At 39.2% G+C, this 20429-nt stretch overlaps 1 protein-coding gene across 1 annotated transcript; it reads right to left on the reverse strand.

The window, feature by feature from the left end:
- Nucleotides 1–6563: 6563 nt before the first annotated feature.
- Nucleotides 6564–14223, reverse strand: LOC122023395 (AP-4 complex subunit mu). The gene is made up of 13 exons (XM_042581484.1): nt 14053–14223; nt 13452–13546; nt 12862–13065; nt 12574–12690; nt 12320–12448; nt 10652–10778; nt 8757–8857; nt 8551–8655; nt 8339–8433; nt 7683–7770; nt 7333–7393; nt 7176–7249; nt 6564–6822 (listed from the first exon to the last, which is right to left on the reverse strand). Exons 1-13 carry the CDS (start codon nt 14108–14110, stop codon nt 6724–6726), a joined length of 1353 nt encoding a protein of 450 aa, XP_042437418.1. The 5' UTR covers nt 14111–14223; the 3' UTR covers nt 6564–6723.
- Nucleotides 14224–20429: the final 6206 nt, after the last annotated feature.

Genomic DNA, 20429 nt, shown 5'->3' on the forward strand with positions numbered 1-20429 from the left:
CAATCAACATAGTGACAATCCCCATATCACTAATCTTGACAAGTAAAAATTCCTCCTAAAAGTCAACTCCCGCTTGACCAATAGGTAAAACTCCCCCTAAAGGTCAACTCCCCCTTGACCATTGCACCAACAATGTCTTGGAGAGTTTCAATCCTTTAGAAATCTAAAACACAACTTCCACAGCTGAAATTTCAGACAATCAGTCGAAAATCAACATTTTGGCACGCTCTAATCGGTCACCAGACCGATCAGACTTCCCTGGATCGGTCCAGTGACCGATCCACACTACTCTGGACCGATCAGGTTCTTCTCTGATCGGTCCACAACTCTCTGATAAGAGTTCTGAATTTTTTTTCCTCCCGAAATTCAGAAACCCCTAAAAAATTACAGAAAATTCCAAAAATTGTAAAATTTTGAGGATACATTCCTCATAACATATATTATCATGGAAAAATAGTTTTCTATGAAAATAACTTCCATTTTTAAATCTTAATACAAAGTTTGAAAAACTTTGAAATAGCTCAAGGTTAATCCATCTTTGTATCAACTTGCTCAATGATGAATGTTATCACTAGAAAAGTTTCATCAAGGTTTTTCAAATCAATTTTGAAATGATCTTAAACCATTCAATTTAGGACCACAATCTTAGGACTAAATGTACCTGACTTGTACACAAGCTTTCCCTATGATCCTCAATTACGAATTAGGCTCATCTAGGTACAAGAACTATGCACCTTGATCCTAACTCATAATCCTAATATCTCACGCACATCTAAGGTGTATCAAACACATCCAAGTCAATTTTGATGTGAGATATGAGTTTAGGTCATCTTAAGCTAAGTTCTCATGCATTTTCTAAACAACAATTTGATCTCCATATCAAATTGTGTTTTTATCCTTAAATCAAATTAATTGATCATAAATGCAAGAGATGATGACATGGCATAAAATAATATCATAAGTGGAAACATGTGCCAATGTCATGATGTCATGGCATAAAGTATGAAACTTAAATAAGGCATGACATATAACTAACCTAAGCATTATCATGACATTTCAAATGATAGTAAATTAGATATGACGTCATGACATGGCATATGGCAAACAATATATGACAAATAACATATAAAGGTATAGAAAATACCTAATTCTAGCTTTAGTTGCCATTTTCGATAATTTTGATCATTTTGCCATAAATTCTATATTCCTAAGTGTAATAGATCTAAAATCATATACTAAAGATTTTTAGATCACTATGTGCCAATTAGATTGACCCTAGAAAACTCCTCAAATGTGGTTGGCACATCCTAATCACCTTAGGAATGAGTAAAATTTTAAATTTCATTTTCAAGGCTTGATTACACCTTGAAAATTCCTAAAATGCCACTTTTTGCCATGAGTAGGTTAACTACCTATCCAATTAAGGCTGGCACACCCTAAACCATCTAGCGTGAAGGAATCACGCTCTTAGGAACCCAAAACCTATTTGAGCTTATTGGGTTCACTAAATATTCACTAGGGATGACTTCCCTAGCAACCCTCCTAATGACCCTCCTAAGCTTTAAAGCCTTGGTCATTTGGGACTCATCAAGATCAATTCTAGGGGTGACTCCCCTTGTGACCTTGGTGATGGTCTTTCTAGCCCTAGGTCTTGTTCTATAATCGAATGGAACATCATGGTAAGTGGGCTTGACCACTTGGGACTTAGGTTTGTGACCCAAACCTCTCATGTCCTTGGGCTTTGATTTTTGACCCTTAGACCCTAGAGTTGGCTTTTCCAAATTCTTAAGAGTCTTTTCTAAAGTGTCAAGTCTTGACCTTAAGACTTGATTTTCCTTCTCTAATACGTCAAGTTTTAATTTGTCATTTTTCTTTGAGGTATTCCTAGGCATATGTCTAGTTGTTTTAGGATTCCTATCTAGGTTTTCCTTAACCTTAGATGAGTTAATTCTAGGGTTGACATTTCTAGTATTATCCCTACCTAGACTAACATGTTTGGCACCTAAGCACATGTATCGGTTTCTATAGTTATCATGCTTATCATTATTGACAAATGCAATAAAACTACTAGCATGTGTCTTATTAGAATTACAATAATGTGCCTTAAAGGGTACCTTAAGGTTTGCCTTAGCTCCCCCTATAGATGTGCTTGGTCTCTTGTCCTTGTGAGGTTGCCTCCCCCTCGGACATTGGCTCTTATAATGTCCCCTTTGCTTGCATTGGAAGCACACCACGTGCTCCTTGCCCTTGAATATCGGGACTCCGGCTTCCTTGACTTTTGGTGCTGGTGGAGTCTTCCTAATCCTCTTTGGACATTTACTCTTATAATGCCCATATTCCCTACACTCAAAGCACATTATATATAATTTACTTGAAATTAAGTTGCTTGAGTTACCTAAGGTTGAGGATGGATATAAGCTCTCTTCTTCATCCCTTCCGGAGATAGAGACTTCTTCTTCTTGCACCAATCTTGATGAAGAACTCTCCTCCTCTTCTTCCTTAGATGTTGAGTAGCCCTCAACTTCTAATTCCATACCTCCATGATGTGAGCTACTTGGCTCACTTGACTCCTTTTCATGACTTGAATTGGAGCTCTCCTCATGGAACTTAGCCAAGTTGTTCCACAACTCCTTGGCATCGTTGTATCCACCTATCTTACACATGATATCATTAGGTAATGAAAATTCAAGGATTTTCGTTACCTCGTCGTTGATTGTGGATTGGTGGATTTGTTCCTTCGTCCACTTCTTCTTCTCGAGAGGTTCTCCCTTTTTATCCACCGGAGGAGTAAAACCTACTCGTACACAATTCCAATTTACTAGGTTAGTCATAAGAAAATACTTCATTCTTACCTTCCAATACGCGAAGTCGTCGCGATCGTAGAAGGGTGGAATCGTGATGTCTTCTCCAAGTAGATCCATTCTCTAGCTTGTGCTCCCCCGGGTGTTAATCCGTCGAAGAACAACCTTGCTCTGATACCACTTGTTAGGACCTTCGGATGCGACTAGAGAGGGGGGGTGTGAATAGCCGACCCCAAATTCTCGTTTCTTCCTACAATTTGAGTTAGCGCAGCGGAAATAAAGAGTAGAAACGAAAATAGAGAAGATCAAACCTCAAACGCGACGATATAACGAGGTTCGGAGATGATACTCCTACTCCTCGGCTTGTCCGTAAGGTGGACGAATCCTATCAATCCGTCGGTGGATGAGACCCCGGAAAATCGGTTAATAAGAACTCCTTCTGGGTGGAGAAACCTCACCACAATTCCTTTTGCAACAGCAATAATGGAGTACAAAGAATAGAGCAAGAAACAATAGACAATATGAATATAAAAACACCCTACCAAGTTTGCTTGTCTTCTCGTTGTTTACTGGAGTCCGTTATGAAGCAACAACTTCACGGATCCAACAACAGCAGCTAGAAAACCAGCCGATGGAAGCTCACACGAAGCTTCAGCAGTGGAGAGCTCAACAAAGCTCAGATCGCAGGAGCAAGAACCGTAGTCAGCAAGCGTTATCTTTCCTTCTTCTACTGTAGCGGCCTTATATCCTGCACCTGCGAAGAAGACAAAGAAGAATCCAGAAATATAGCCGTTGAGTCACAACGGCTAAGCCTGGACCGATCAGGCTCCATCCTGATCGGTCCAGGAGGACCCTGATCGGTCTGTGGACCGATCAGGCCCTAGGCTGATCGGTCCCCAGACCGATCAACCAACTCTCTGTGAGAGTTGGCTTCGAAGCCTGATCAGTCTGTGGACCGATCAGGATACAGGTGGATCGGTCCACAGACGGATCGGTCCACAGATCGATCCCCCCTTCTCTGAATCCCCTCGCTTCCTCAGATAACATCGCTTCCTGATCGGTCTACAGACCGATCAAATAACCCACAGTAAGCTTCTGTTTGGTTACTGATCGGTCACCAGACCGATCAGATAAACTTGAGTATCACTAGATCGGTCTGCTGACCGATCCAATGCCCATGTGGATTTAGAGCTTCTCATCCCTAAATCCTAAGGCCTTCCTGGTCTTGAGAACGAGCTACCGAGCCCTCTCTGACCTAGTCCGGAGAACGAGCTACCGAGCCCTCTCCGACTTCCTCATCCGGTCTAGAGAACGAGCTACCGAGCCCTCTCTGACCTAGTCCGGAGAACGAGCTACCGAGCCCTCTCCAACTCTGTCTGGTCCAGAGAACGAGCTCCCGAGCCCTCTCTGACCTAATCCGGAGAACGAGCTACCGAGCCCTCTCCGACTTCGTCCGGTCCAGAGAACGAGCTCCCGAGCCCTCTCTAACCTAGTCCGGAGAACGAGCTACCGAGCCCTCTCCGACTTCGTCCGGTCCAGAGAACGAGCTCCCGAGCCCTCTCTGACCTAGTCCGGAGAACGAGCTACCGAGCCCTCTCCGACTTCGTCCGGTCTAGAGAACGAGCTCCCGAGCCCTCTCTGACTCCATCCAGTCCAGAGAACGAGCTACCGAGCCCTCTCTGACTTCATCCAGTCCAGAGAACGAGCTACCGAGCCCTCTCTGACTTCATCCAGTCCAGAGAACGAGCTCCCGAGCCCTCTCTGACTCCATCCAGTCCAGAGAACGAGCTACCGAGCCCTCTCTGACTTCATCCAGTCCAGAGAACGAGCTACCGAGCCCTCTCTGACTTCATCCAGTCCAGAGAACGAGCTACCGAGCCCTCTCTGACTTCCACGTCCGGTTCAGAGAACGAGCTCCCGAGCCCTCTCTGACTCCATCCAGTCCAGAGAACGAGCTACCGAGCCCTCTCTGACTCCATCCAGTCCAGAGAACGAGCTACCGAGCCCTCTCTGACTTCCACGTCCGGTTCAGAGAATGAGCTCCCGAGCCCTCTCTGACCTAGTCCGGAGAACGAGCTGCCGAGCCCTCTCCGACTTCACATGCCAAGCTTCCATACTTGGACTTCTCCCGTGCCAAGCTCCCTGCTTGGACTTTTCCCGTGTCAAGCTCCCTGCTTGGACTTTTCCGTGCCAAGTATCCATACTTTGACTTTTCCCGAATCAGGTCAACTCAAGTTGGGTCAACCAGGTCAACCTTGACCAAAGGTTGCACCCACAATCTCCCAAGTTTGTATTCTTGTCAAACATCAAGATACAACTTTTCTATTCTCGTCAAACATCAAAATACACCTCGAGTCAGGTCAACTCGAGTCGGGTCAACCAGGTCAACCTTGACATAAGGTTGCACCAACAATTACTAGGTAACCACATAACCAAGGTTATGGGGAATAAAACATAACCAAATATTGTTTGGTTCAACCTAGGTAATGCAACAAAAACTTGTTTGTTTGAAGGTTTTAATGAATACCTTAGTTTAATATTTTACCGTATTACCCTCAGTTACAAAATCAACTATACATAATATTATTATTATTATTTATTTTTTTATGTTTTTTTTACTTTTCTTTTTCTTGTATATTTTTTTTTACTTTTTTATGTGTTTTTTTATTTTTTAATGTTTTTATATTTTTTATATTATTCATATTTATATTTTTTTATTTTTTTACATTTTTTAAATTTAAATTTTTATTTATTTATTTTAATTTTTAATTTTTTTATTTTTAAAATTTTTTATTTTTAAAAGTTTTTAAAAAAAATTTAAATTTTTTTAAAAAAAATTTAAATTTTTTTAAAAAAAATTTAATTTTTTAAAAATGGTTTTAAATTTTTATTTTTTAAAAAAAAATTTAAAATTTTTTAAAATTTAAATTTTTTATTTTTAAAATTATATTTTTTTAAAAATATATATTTTTAAAATTTTTTAAAAATTTTAAAATTTTTTAAACATTTTTATATTTTTAAATATTTTTTTATATTTTTTCTCTTTTTTCCATGTTTTTTCTTATCGGAGGGTATTTTTTGTATAAAAAATTCGTTAACCCCCAAATCAAGAAAAACCTTAGTTTTCTGAGATTTTCCGATTCCGGGCTGCATGACCCTTTTGCTGACGTGTCAGGCATGGAACATTACTCGGGAATCATCGAATACCTAAACCAAACAAGATTTTTGTTGATAACCTTGGATGGATAACCAAGATTATCAAGAATAACCCCGAACAAAACGCACCCTAAAAGTTAAGAATATAACCATGCAAAATGTTCTCAACCCTATAATCATTGATCAGAATTATTGTGCCTCTAGTTGCAGTGAGGCTGTTGCTTGCCAGGGTAGTGTTGCAAGACATTAACTTAGTTGATGAAGGTTCCACTCGAAGCTTAAGTGAGAATGCAGAATGGAGCAGGCTTGGACGTGTTGTGCCTTCTCCTTGTTCAAATTAGTTCTTATTAGACAATACTAATTTCAAATAATATGCAGTTAATTAAGTATTTCAATTTGATGTATATGCAGATGATTGTGGATTACAGTGATACAATACTATACTTCTGAGTGTATGTTCTTGTCACTCATCAAACAATAGATGCCACTTGATGTATGGATCTTAACGTATGACAATTAAAAAGAGAAGGAACAGGGCTCATATTGCAAAGAGTAAAGAATGACAGCATCAAGGTTACTAAACTAAAGCTTATGCATACCAAGAACTGACATAGAAAACGAACAAAATTCATATTGCAGAAATTTGACTATGATTACTCAACTCCACAAAATTAATCTCTTATTAGTGTAAATACAAAGACAAGTATAAAAAGGACCGGTCCTGACTCCAACTGACCGCAATACAAAAGGAAAAACATTACGCTTGTCACAGACGAGCAACATATGAGTTCGACTGTGTGACATATCTTACCCATCGATATGGATTGTAGGAAGGTGACTTCTTTGCTATTTGTAGATATCTTACCTGCCAAGGAAAAAGTTACTGTCATGAACACAGATCTTAAAGGATTGAATTCTGGCACTAGCAACTTAAAAGTGATATCGAACAAAGTAATATATGTTGGATTATGCAATAGCTAACCATTTCATGTGTTCTCATAAAAATGGAAAAAGAAGCAAGTTGAAGGATTCATTCTAGATTTTGTCAAAAACTGCTACTTACTTTTCCTATCTACAGATTTCTGGAGCAACAAAGGTTATCGACAAGTCAAAAAGGAAATTACTGATGGCACTAAGAGTAGCTGACACTATAGTTATCTCAGCTAACTCGTATGAATAAAGAAAACACGGAGAAAGCCCAGTGGGACAGCATCTCACCTGCAACTTTGATGCATTATACATTGGTATTGTGAAGTTCAGATTCACAGGACCAGCTTCTCTAGCAATGTTACCTGTTTCCAAGAATGAGACATAAGTGAGAACTAGATTCACCGAGCAAGAAATTTAACAAGTAGGAATAATACACATCTCTTACCATGTGATTCCTGTGAGAATGTGAGCTTTGTTCGTAGAGTGTGTTCAGCACCACCCACAATCTGAAGTGTTTTTAAGTTCAAGTGCAAGGTGTTAATTAACAACTTAAAAGAAACAATCATACCTTAAAAGAACATTGAAACAAAATATATAGTTGTATGAAAGAATTTGTCACTGACTTTGCACCGGATAATATCCTCTGACTTTGATGGAAGATGTGACTAAGACTAGAATCATGAAAGTTGGACTATAGATATCTAATTTATTTCCAAATGATCTAACAATTGATATTTAATATAGTAACAAATAAATAGAATACAAGTTCAAGGAAACATTTTAATAAAACCATGCCTTCTTTAGACACCATTCAAGTCTTTTAGCTCCCTCTTTAAAATCAGTCGTCTGCCCAACTGCACCAGCTTCTAGCTCAAAACTAACCCTGTAAAACAAGTTTATGAGAACATTTTAATCAGCAACTAGGAATAAAAGATGAACTATTATCCACTCTTTATATTTGTGCTTTTAGTACAGAATCATATGACCAGAAGACCCTGCCAAGAGTGTTTCACAAACAGAAGTTGGATCATTTGCTAGTATGAAACTTCAGTCACCATTTTATGAAACAATAACATCTTTCAGAATTTAAAAAGAAAATTTCATTGATAAACAAAATGCCTTGTATGATACAAACATTAAGCACCATTTTATTACACCATTTGACTATGTACCCCACAGTACAAGACAAGTCCTCAGTGGTGTCAAGACTGGAAAATTTGACTATGTCCCCAACAGAAACAGCACCCTTCACCCTTCTGTGGAAATCATTTTTGTATGACTCAATTCTTTAACAAGAGATAGACCAAAAGAACACAAAAACATAGGGCCTAAATCAATGGTACGTAGCATAAACAGGAGGACAATGTATAAGAGAAATGGTTACAGGTACAATGTGAGAAAGATGATGGTGACAACAGAAAAAGAGATGATAAGTGGAGAAACAAAACTACCTTGATGTGTAAGTGGGCACTGGCATCTGTACTGTAATAGTGTTTGCAGTGACACTTGTTGCAAAATCTGCACGTACTTTTATAATCACTTCAGCCTGTTCCGCATAGAATATTAGTGATACTAACAATGGCCATCAAAAATGGAATTCATCCAATAACTTGTTGGAATTAAATAGTTGTACGACAAGACAATCCATGTCAGCATGGCATACCTTTAATTGTCCTGCTTCTTCAATCAATGCATTAACCCGAAAAGGCGGGGTGAACTCCTGAGTCATCCGATAGTTCATTACAGCAAATTCTCCATCTGGAGGTATCTATTTCCATAATACACATAATGAATATTGTTTTTCATACATGTTACAGAGGCAAACTTCTCTGTTCTTAAAAATGTCTTCATTTAAGACAATATACTCACTAATGCCAAAGTTCGATCCACATCAAAACTATCAAGACGGACTGATTCGTGGAAATTACAGTCATCAAGTATTACAGCCCCTCCTGCTGAACTTCTATAGTCTGTACATTGTTGATTAGGTATAAAACAAATGGATAAAAAGTTCTCTATATGTGAATTTTTGCAGCAGTAACTAAATTCTCCAAATTCTTAAACTTTTGGGAGACATTCATGAGTTTTGAGTCTTTTGACTAAGCCAAAGGTTCTTTATTAATTCTTGGAACAAGATTAACCAATAAATTCCTATTCGAAATACCAATGAAATTAAAGATTATGACTATGGACTAATCTAGAATGAGGTCAACAATCAACAAGAAGGATTACAAGCAATGAAAATCAATATCCACCAATTGGAAATGCCAGTGAAATTAAAGATTTATTATTATGGACTAATCTAGAATGAAGTCAACAATTACCAAGAAAGATTACAAGAAATCAAAAACCAAATCTCCTAGTACTTAAGGTTACTTGTGCAGAATTTGGGTAAAATCATGGGCTAGTTACATTTTACCCATCTGAACTGAGGCCAACTGGCCAAGTTTCAAGTTGCCGTCTGACATTTTTTTATATAGCATTGTGTGTCCATTTGGTCCAAATTTTGCAAGAAGAATACCATCTGACTGTTACCACATGAGGTGGTTCCATTAATTCTACAATAAAATGGCAAAATAATAACATCAAGTGTATGTAAAAGAGTTTTAACTCTATGCATCAGATTTACCAATTTTTCTGCAATCCTCACATCACCACTTGCAACATGCTGCCCATGTTCAGGGGTCTTTTTTGTCATGGCACTCAGCTGCAAGGACAAACGTGCATCCTGTAGAACTAGAAGGCAACCTCTTGTGGTTGCTATCAGATTTGACATGCAGGAGTTGGTTGCTTTGGTCAAGTGCCCACACAATGGATTTCACCAGTTGCTAGTAGTTTGCCATGAACATCATAACTAAGGAGTGGGAGCAAAACAAGCTAGCACATTGACAGTGAGAAGAAATCAAGTTGTGAGAACAGAAAAGAGGAGTGATCAAGCAGTAATGAGGAAATGGGTGAGGAGAATGGAAAAGAGAAGGAAGCATGTGGTGGGGAGGAGTGGAGCAAGAAAGAAAGGTGGGAGCAGCTGGTGGGGAGGAAGGAAAAATGAAACAAGGGAGGTGGGAACAAGTGATGGAGAGAGGAAAGAAGATAAAAAATTTAATTATGATTTGCCAATGCCTTAATATAACAAATCAGAATAGTGCAATAGTATTTAGGTAAACAAAATGGGTAGTCCCAAGTTAATAGAAGTAATTATGTTTTGTCCAAGTGGGCATTATGTCATAAACAAACATCAAGGACCCTCTGGAAACTCGAACTGAATTTGATGGGTAAATTGTACCCTAAAATCAACATAATCAACTTATGACCTTAATGTGACTAGTACCTTAATATACAATTTCACTCAGCTTCTTCATATTTTAAGGCAAATGCAAAATATATATATATATATTAAAAGCTTATATATTACAACTACTTCAATTAAAAAGGACAAAAGCCTCGAGTGCACTAATAAAGTAGCAAACTAAGATTCATATTCCTCGATTACCTCTGGTCCCTTAAACAACTCCAACAAGAAGTTGGGCTGGGGATCAGCCACACTGTTCATTTCCTCGTGATTTTTTGTAAAGAGTAGATACCACAACAAGAAGAAGAAGATCCAAACAATTAACAATGCAGTTCAACAAGAACATTAACAGAATTTAGAGGCAACCAGTTTCAGTAAACATTAGGGTTCATGAATATGATAAGAAAGAAATTAGTTCAAATTGAATCTACAAGAGAATAATAGCAACAAAGAGATGCACTAGGATCATTCTTACCATAAAGAGAAGCACTGCCTTTACCAATGCCCAAGTCCTCGTTAAGAGCAAGACGAATTTCTGGGTTTCCAGTAAGGTAGCTTTTCATTTGAATGGTGCCATCAATTTCTGATGTGAGGATATAACCCTATTCCATTATCTCATGTCAGATTGATAGAATATACATGTATAGCCAATGAGGATATTCGAGCTCCACATGAGATTCACAAAATTTTTGAACCAACAAATTGCCTCATACTAACCCGCTAAAATAAATTCATGAAATTGAAAAACAACCCTCAAAGAGGGAAACATGAAGTTTTCAACATCACAATTTCTCGAGGGAACATATCATTCATTAATAATTGCCACAGAACATCATGAGTTGACAAAAATTTCAAGTTATATACTAATTTTCAGCAAATGAGCTATGAGTAGAAAAAGATGTAAACGAAGCAGATTGATGTTGTATAAATGGTATTTCTACAACAAAAGGAAAAAGATTTCATTTTATTTCCAATAGTGGAAGTTTGTTTCAAGAAACCAGCAATATTTTGTTCAGCTACAGATTCTTCATGCATTAAGATTTTGAATTTGAATCCAGTAGGCCACGAGAAGGAAACTAAGCATGAATTTGGAACAATAGACAAACAACAAAAGAAAGCTACCCACATATGTAGAAATTCTTAAGGATCCTACAATACGGCCAGCTGCATTAAAGGAATGCTTTTTCAATCAATCCTAGCACTCTATTAGTAGTTAGATATCAGCACAATCCAGAGTCCAGCATTCTCAAACATTTCTTATCTCTTTATAAACAAAAACACAAGGATATTTCTTCCAAGATGCATTCATTATAAAAACATTATATTCCTGTTTAACTATGCCTAGCGTAGTACTCATGAGAAAAAAATACAAGATCAACTAAGCATTACATTCCTGCTTATATATGCATGGTTTAGTATTCATGCAAATCAAATGGTTGTGTGATTGAAGGATATAGTAAAGATAATAACCAGAATGTTTTTTCCTAGATTTACACAAATCATAATACGAAGTAATTGATGGATATACTAATGATAACAACCAGATTCCATTTTTTTAGTTCACACAAACCATAATACCAATAAAATCTGGTGACAAAATCTGATTAATAATCAGATGTAAACTTTTTCTTTAGTTTACACAAACCTTAAAGTTCACAAAATCTGATTATTAACATGTCGATTAGCTGACTTCACTGGTTGACAGTACAATGTACATCCATACTGACAATAATTTGCAAGAGCATGTATATGTGTAAGAAAATAATATGCCTATTTCTTAAAGTTTGTAAAATCTTATCTATTCCATGCTTTTAATCTGGCTATGAAATATTAAGTACAGCTACATTGGCTGGCAGTACATCCATACTGGAGCACATGTTTTATATGCAATTCCTTTATAGTACTACAGAGAAACATGAATGTTACATATAAGATTTGCTAATTCCCACCAAAATGCTTTATCCTAGGTAGGTGGAGCACAGGACAATATGGATATATGACACTGGCAATTGCTAAAGTGTTGGTAGACTACATTGAACAAGCATGTCTGCAGGAGTATGGAACTCTACTCTACTAACAACGTCTAAAATTTCAATGCAAATGCTTGACGTCGCTGAACCAACAAAAACATCAATATACTCACACTAGAACTGAATGTGACACTTATTTTTTCAATAATATCAACGAATATTTCCTCCCTCTTCCTACCACCAGGTTCTGTAGCTACCACAGATTTCGTAACAGCAGTGCCAGGCATCCTTTTAGCTCCTTGCTGCAAATACACAAATCACAATTGTCAGCTAAAATTTAACCAAACAAAACTATGCAGACGATATCATAGAAAAAATCAACCAAAGTTAAGAAAAATCAAGATCCTAATAAAAGAAATTGGAATACCATAAACATGGATGCAGGACCAAGAGTAGGCAATCGCGCAGCATCAACCACAATTGGTTCATTAAATACATATGACTTAAGAATTTCTGTAGAAGTAGTTTGTGGATAACCAAAATCCTGAAAACAAGAAGTCAGATGCAACCAATATAACCACAAAGAGAGCCGAGCTAGTTATTTTCATCAATATTCAAACTTATAGAAGTAAATGAACAATAGTACTAAACTATCAAATTCATCAAGTAGTGCAAAAAACATTTTAAAAGTATCTTATGCTAAACAAAGACTTACTATAACTTCATCAAGTAATTCGTACACGAGCACAAAATTTTTCCGTAAAGAATCCTCATTAAGAATGCCAAGATAGTCCTTTATAACACGTGCAATTCTTTGCAAGAGCTCCAAAACAAGGGATGGTGAAACATTAACCCTTGTTGTTGCCACAAAAAACAACCCAGCAACTTTCACATGAATATAGTTAACCCCATCCACATTCTGCAATCAGAAAAGGCAAAAATCAAGTAGTAACGATTAGGACTGCAACAGAAAATATATACTTGTATCAGCAAACAAAAGTACTATATGAGAAAGGATAAAATGATTCAATCCATCAATAATTTGGCAAGTGAGTTTAGACGATCAAAGTCTCCGATCACAGATGACTAGGTAAAGTGCAACACAATAATCAGATGGGAGCCTCGAGCAGTGGCCACATAAACTTCTAGATGTATATAAATCTTAAAATGTTGGCGTAGTCAAAAGTTTATCAACAAAATCTACTAAAACACAGCACTAATTTCAAGTTTTTTTTTCCTTTTAGGATTACCAGTAACTTGGAAAAGACATGATATTGCAATAGTGTTGCATACAGAAAGACCTACAAAGACAGGAGGAGCCTCCTCTTCTTCATCCTCTTTCCAGAACTTTACTTTGCGGAAGAATATCTCAGCACTGCCTTTTGGCACTTCACCTCGATCTGTGTTGATTAATAAAAGTATAATCAAAATCATTTTTTTATCAATTGAAAAGAAATCTAACGTACAACTATGAAATTGAAGGGGTCAATCTCAAGTTACATAAAGAGAGTGTTCATCCTTGTTCTGAAGCATTAACACCATAACAAAGAAACCTATCAGTTCAGTGGAAATGTAAAGCACTACTACAGTGCTTAAGATGGAATATGACTGAAATGCAAACTCTGCACCACAATCCACTCCGTATCCCCCGCACCCCCCCCAAAAAAATGATATTCGAAATTATCACTTGGGATTTGGATACGAAAATCACCACAAAAGTATATATATATAAAAAAAAACAGAAACTATGAATATGCCAATTCACGGAAAACAACAGCCCAAAGTAGATCTAAGTGTATACCGAAGGGCAGAGCGATATACAGATCTAGGCCTTGCTTTTGTTTAGCCAAAATATCATAGGTGAATCGAGAATCAAAGATGAAGGAGCAGAAAAACGAGAACTTACAATCGCGGAAGACGATGTTGTCGCCTCGCTGCGACAGCACGAAGAACTGCGAGATCATCTTCAACAGCAGGGTGGGATTCACCTAAGCCCTAGATCTGATCCAAAATCCATCGGGCTCAACAAACTCGGCTGCAATGAAATGAAACACGAAGGAATTCACCGACTCGAATCAAGCAATAGCATGCATCTTCCACAAAATTTCATTTTGATTCTCGAAATTCAGCATTTTCCATTTTACTATCCAAAGTTTACATTATACCCGCAAACCCTATGGAATTAGACTTGGTTCGGCCCATAGAAATTTTACATCAGCCTGAATCAGAAAGTGCATATGACTCCTTAGAACAATCCAACATCAGCCTAAATTCATTTTTTAAACATCAGCCTATTTCAGTTTGTTATTCTTTTAATAAAAAATAAATATATATATGATGAAAAGAATGCACAATGATACAATAACTAAGGATTTCTGCTCATGTCATTTCTGATAAAATTAAGATCTGAAAAGATATTTGAAGTATGATCTAGATGTGCTCACATGAGTTCCATCATTCTCTTTGTGTATCAATTATAAGATATGTTACGGTCGATTATCCATCTTTCATATGAACTACAAGAGATTAAGCATCGATAGAACTCTATCGTCAATGTCAAACCCTCAACTCCTTTAGACACCTCAATGTCACATGTAGTCAAACATGCTTTCTGGCTATCCTCCATCCTCTAGGGTCAATTTTCTTTTGCCTCTAATATAGAGCAAGCTGAAAGATACGTGAATCGGCGGCCTAAGGACCATCATCAACATATGATGTCTCCTAGAGCCTCCATATCCAAACTACACGTGTGTTAACATCTCTTATTCACTTTTAGTAAGTGATCAACTATCAATAGATTTGACATATATTTATCACAAGTTGTTTGTTGTAGACTAAAGAAATCTTTCTCAAGGATTTATCCACCTTCTTTAGGGTTTTTGGTAAAATCTCAACCACAAACGAATTTAGGACGTCTTTGCCACTAGTGATTTATTGTTGACCACATAGATATTTCTTCATGAATCTATTCATCAAAAGTATACATCCTCACTAAAAGTGCATATGCTTTTAGCCTTTCACTCCTCACACATCCCACAATGTACTTCCTCTCTAATAAGAGGGTTGCTTTCGCTCCACGTCTGCTCAGAAGATATACTCAGGGCATCTCCAATGGGGGATATTTGGAGGAGATATTTCTCCAAATATCCCCTCCTCAAATGTCCCTCATTGTGAGGGATATTTGAGGGGTGATTAGTTTGTGCCCGGTGATTTCCCTTTGTGTGGGGTCCACCAATAGGTGGGCTGTCATATTTTATTTTATTTTATTATTTAATTAATGTTTTGCATGTTGGGTAATGTTGAAATTGAACGTTAGATAATGTTGAAATCGAACATTGAACGTTGAAATCAAACGTTCGTTTTTTTTTCGATTGTTGAGCATTAAAATTAAATTCGAATGTTAATCAACGTTCGTTTCTGACCGTTGAGCAACGTTCGTTTCCGACCGTTGAGCAACGTTCGTTTCCGACCGTTGAGCAACGTTCCTTTTCCTCTATATATATATCGTTTCTTTCATCGATTTCATCACTTCCATACTCATTGCCTACCAAAAATTTAGAGAGAAACGAATAAAAATTCTGATCATTATTTTAGGGATTTATTCAACATTCCAAATATCGATGAAAATACAATGAAGAAAGTTCTTGAGTTCATCCCAATTTCCTCAATCCTTAATTTCCACTTCCCACTCAAGACCCACCAAATTTTCAACCTTTTCTATACCCACCACCATATTTCCAAAGTTATCCAAATTCTTTGAGTGACGACTCTCGAGCTCCGTTTTATACATATCCTCCAGAATATTGGTAGAGTAGTTAATATTTTATGCAAGCCCCATCTAATGGAATTAATCCGCTTCAATCACCAGAGATTCAATCAAATAAATCGAGAAGAGCTAGTGTTGATGCAACTGATAGTGATAAAGGTACAAAAATACCTTATGCAGTCCCTGTTGGCACAGAATCGATGAATAGCAAAGGATGCAGGAAAAAGGAAAAAAAACACACGTAGCACTAAAAAAAACAGTAGCAAGGGGAGAAAAACTGCACAGGTGGAAAGCAATGCACAAATAACCGAAAATAGAAACTGGAGAAACTTTAGTTCTGAGATCTGATTTTGTTTCACAGCTTCGACCCCTTTAAATACAACTCAAGTGATAAGATTTAACCATAAGAATAGGATGACTCATACCACTAAAATAGGAAAGATTAATATCACAGAAAAAATAAATAAATCATGAACGAGAAACTTGCGAAAAGAGAAATAAAACGTGGCCATGTCCGAATTATTTTCCTACATTTACTCCCCCTAATTCTGACATGGCTCTAAATCACGAACGCCGAGTAGTTGTCGCATGACAGCTAACTTCACTCCTGGCAGTGCTTTAGTCAATACATCAGCTCGCTGTTCTTCAGTATTAATGAACTCAACCACAATCTGTCCATTCTCAACACATTCTCTGATAAAATGAAATCTTGTATCTATATGCTTGCTTTGACCATAGAATACTGGATTCTTCATGAGTGCTATAGCAGATTTGTTGTCAACAAACAACGTTACCGGCTTTGACTTTTCACCGGTTAATTCGCTAGTAAGACTCCTCAACCACAAAGCATGGCAGGTCGCAGTTGTGGCTGCCATGAATTCTGCCTCACAAGATGAAAGCGCCACTGTCTTCTGTTTCTGTGAATTCCAGGACACCAAACTTTCATTAAAATATAAAGTCATTCCACTTGTGATTTTCCTCCCATCGAGATCGTCGGTTAAATCACTGTCCGAGTAGCCGAATATACTAATTTCCTGGGGTCCCTTTATGTAAGTAAGTCCAAAATGGATTGTACCTTTCAAATACTTGAGAATCTGTTTGACCACTTTGTGATGCATGGTTGTAGGCCTTTCCATGTATCTGCTCGCCATCCCGACAGGATATGACAAGTCTGGTCGTGTGTGTAGCAAATATCTCAGGCAACCAATGACGCGTCTGTACTCTGTGGCATCAACTGGAGTCCCTTCCAAGTCTTTATGTAGTTGTGTCTTGGGTTCCATCGGATGTTTTGTGGCATTACAATCTGCCATCTTGAATTGAGACAGAATTTTCTTAGCATAAGTTGATTGTCTAAGTAAAATTCGGCTCTTCTGTTGTTCCACCTCAATCCCTAAGTAGTAGGAGAGAAGACCCAAATCACTCATCTCAAATTCTATCATCATTTGTTGCTTGAACTTGTTGATTCTTCCTGTGCTACTTCCTGTCACGATGAGGTCGTCGACATACACTCCAACAAGTACACTTGCTTCTCCTTCACCTCTTGTATATACTGCATGTTCTTGAATACATTTTTTGAAGCCGAGCTCTACCAGACTCCTGTTCAGCCGCATGTTCCAAGCTCGTGGAGCCTGCCGCAGTCCATAGAGGGCCTTGAATAACCTGTACACCTTATGTTTCTGATTTTGTACCTCAAACCCTTCCGGTTGAGAGACGTATATTTCTTCTTCTAACTCTCCGTTAAGGAATGCTGACTTCACATCTAGATGGTGTACCTCCCAGCTTCGATTCCCTGCAAGTGCAAGAATGACTCGAATAGTATCAAGTCTAGCGATCGGTGCAAATACCTCTTCAAAGTCGATGCCTTGTCTTTGTACATAGCTTTTAGCAACTAATCTTGCTTTATACTTAACAACTTTCCCAGCTGAATCTTTCTTCAGTTTGTACACCCACTTTAGGCCAATAGGTTTGTGGCCTAATGGGAGCTCAGTTAGGGTCCAGGTCTTGTTCATCTTAATAGTTTCCAGTTCTTCCTCCATTGCTTCGTACAAGCAAGCCTCGGTTGCAGCCTCTTGGTAACAGGTCGGCTCTTCAGACATCATCAGCATTTCCTCATTCTCTTCTTCATCAATACCAACTGTTAAGATCGATGGTCGCGGCTAGAGAGGGGGGGTGTGAATAGCCGTCCCAAAATCTTCGCGTTTCTTCCTACGATTAGGGTTAGCGCAGCGAAAATAAACAATAGAAACAACAACGGAGAATAGCAAACCTCAAACTCGTCGATGTAACGAGGTTCGGAGATGAAACTCCTACTCCTCGGCGTGTCCGTAAGGTGGACGAAGTCTATCAATCCGTCGGTGGATGAGTCCCCGGAGAACCGGCTAATAAATACTCCTTGTGGGTGGAGAAACCTCGCCACAATAGCTTGCAACAGCAATATGGAAATACAAAGAAGAGCAAAAACAAAATACACAATGAATGTACGAATACTCGCTTGCCTTCTCGTCGACTGAAGTCCCGGATGAAGCACCAACTTCACGGACGAATGCCAACAAGCAACTCAGTCAAAGAAGCTCACACGAAGCTTCGGAGCTCAGCAAAGCTCAAGAGCACAGCTTTCAGAAGAACAGCAGCTCGGTTCAGAGGAGGAAGAAGAAGGAAGAAGTAACCCCTCTGTAGAAGCCCTCAGCCTCTTTTATACCTGCATCCACCTGCGAAGAAGAAGTCAGAAGACAGCAGAAGACAGAAGACCGTTGTGAGCCAACGGATAGTTCTGGACCGATCAGGCTGAAGCCTGATCGGTCCAGGGCACCTCTGATCGGTCCTGGGACCGATCAGGCTAAGCCGTGGACCGATCAGGCTATGTCCTGATCGGTCCTCACAGAGAGTTGCCCAACTCTCTGTGCATATCCTGATCGGTCCCCTGGACCGATCAGGCTTCCTGCTGATCGGTCCCCAGACCGATCAGTAAGCTCACAGAGGCACACTGATCGCTTTCTGATCGGTCTGCAGACCGATCCAGGTCTTGGTTTTTGCCCAAACCAAGTCCAAACCAATATCCGGTCAACCTTGACCTCTTGGTACATCATGCTTAGCATCCGGTCACTCCCTTGACCTACTAAGACTCCCCACCAAGTGTCCGGTCAATCCCTTTGACCCACTTGGACTTTTCTCTTCGTGTCAAGTATCCGGTCACTCCCTTGACCTACTTGACCTTCTCAACACCAGATGTCTGATCACCCTTGATCCATCTGGATTTTTCCCTTGCCCGGCTTCACTCACCAGGACTTTCACCTCGCTTCACTCACTAGGGTTTTCACCTGGCTTCACTCACCAGGATTTCCAATCTGCCCGGCTTCACTCACCAGGACTTTCCCACTACCTGGCTTCACTCACCAGGACTTTCACCTAGCTTTACTCACTAGGGTTTTCACAACTGCCTGACTTCACTCACCAGGACTTTAACACTGCCTGGCTTCACTCACCAGGACTTTCCACATCCGGTCCAGAGAACGAGCTACCGAGCCCTCTCTGACCACAATTCGGAGAACGAGCTACCGAGCCCTCTCCGACTTCCATCCGGTCCAGAGAACGAGCTCCCGAGCCCTCTCTGACCACAGTCCGGAGAATGAGCTACCAAGCCCTCTCTGACTTCCCATGTGCCAAGCTTCCATACTTGGACTTCTCCGTACCAAGTCTCCATACTTAGACTTTTCCCGTGCCAAGCTCCCTGCTTGGACTTTTCACCATGCCAAACTCCCTGCTTGGACTTTTCCCATGCCAAGCTCCCTGCTTGGACTTTTCACCATGCCAAACTCCCTGCTTGGACTTTTCCCATGCCAAGCTCCCTGCTTGGACTTTTCCCGTGCCAAGCTCCCTGCTTGGACTTTTCTGAGTCAGGTCAACTCACCTCGGGTCAACCAGGTCAACCTTGACCACGGGTTGCACCCACAATCTCCCAAGCTTGTATCCTTGTAAAACATCAAGATACAACTTTTCTGTTCACATCAAACATTATCAAACATAACTCGTCAAACATTAAAACACAACTCGAGTCAAGTCAACTCGAGTCTGGTCAACCAGGTCAACCTTGACCTAAGGTTGCACCAACACCAACCACTTCCTCAGTGTTGGCATAGATATCGGCAATGGATCTAAACCGAACTGGTCCTTCATGAGAGTCAGGTGAGGTAGTTGTATGGGTGCTCGATGATGATGTAGATGGACTTGATGCTCTTGTCATGGGTACCACGGCTGTTGCTGGTGGTGCGACATCTTCTGTTCCTGCCTCAATGTCTGCTACAACAATCACCTCGTCGGTGTCGAGTGCATCCTCCACCATAAACTCCGGTAAGTTTTCTTCATGGTTAGCACCTGCAGTCCATGTCCCTTCACTATTTTCTTGAAATACTACATCTTTACTTACTTGTAGCTTGCCATGCCTTGAATCAAATAGACGATGAGCTTTGCAGGCTTCCTTGACACCCAAGTATATCATGGGTGAACTTCTGTCGTCAAGT

This window comes from Zingiber officinale, chromosome 9B, assembly GCF_018446385.1.
Source record: "Zingiber officinale cultivar Zhangliang chromosome 9B, Zo_v1.1, whole genome shotgun sequence".
NCBI lineage: Eukaryota > Viridiplantae > Streptophyta > Magnoliopsida > Zingiberales > Zingiberaceae > Zingiber > Zingiber officinale.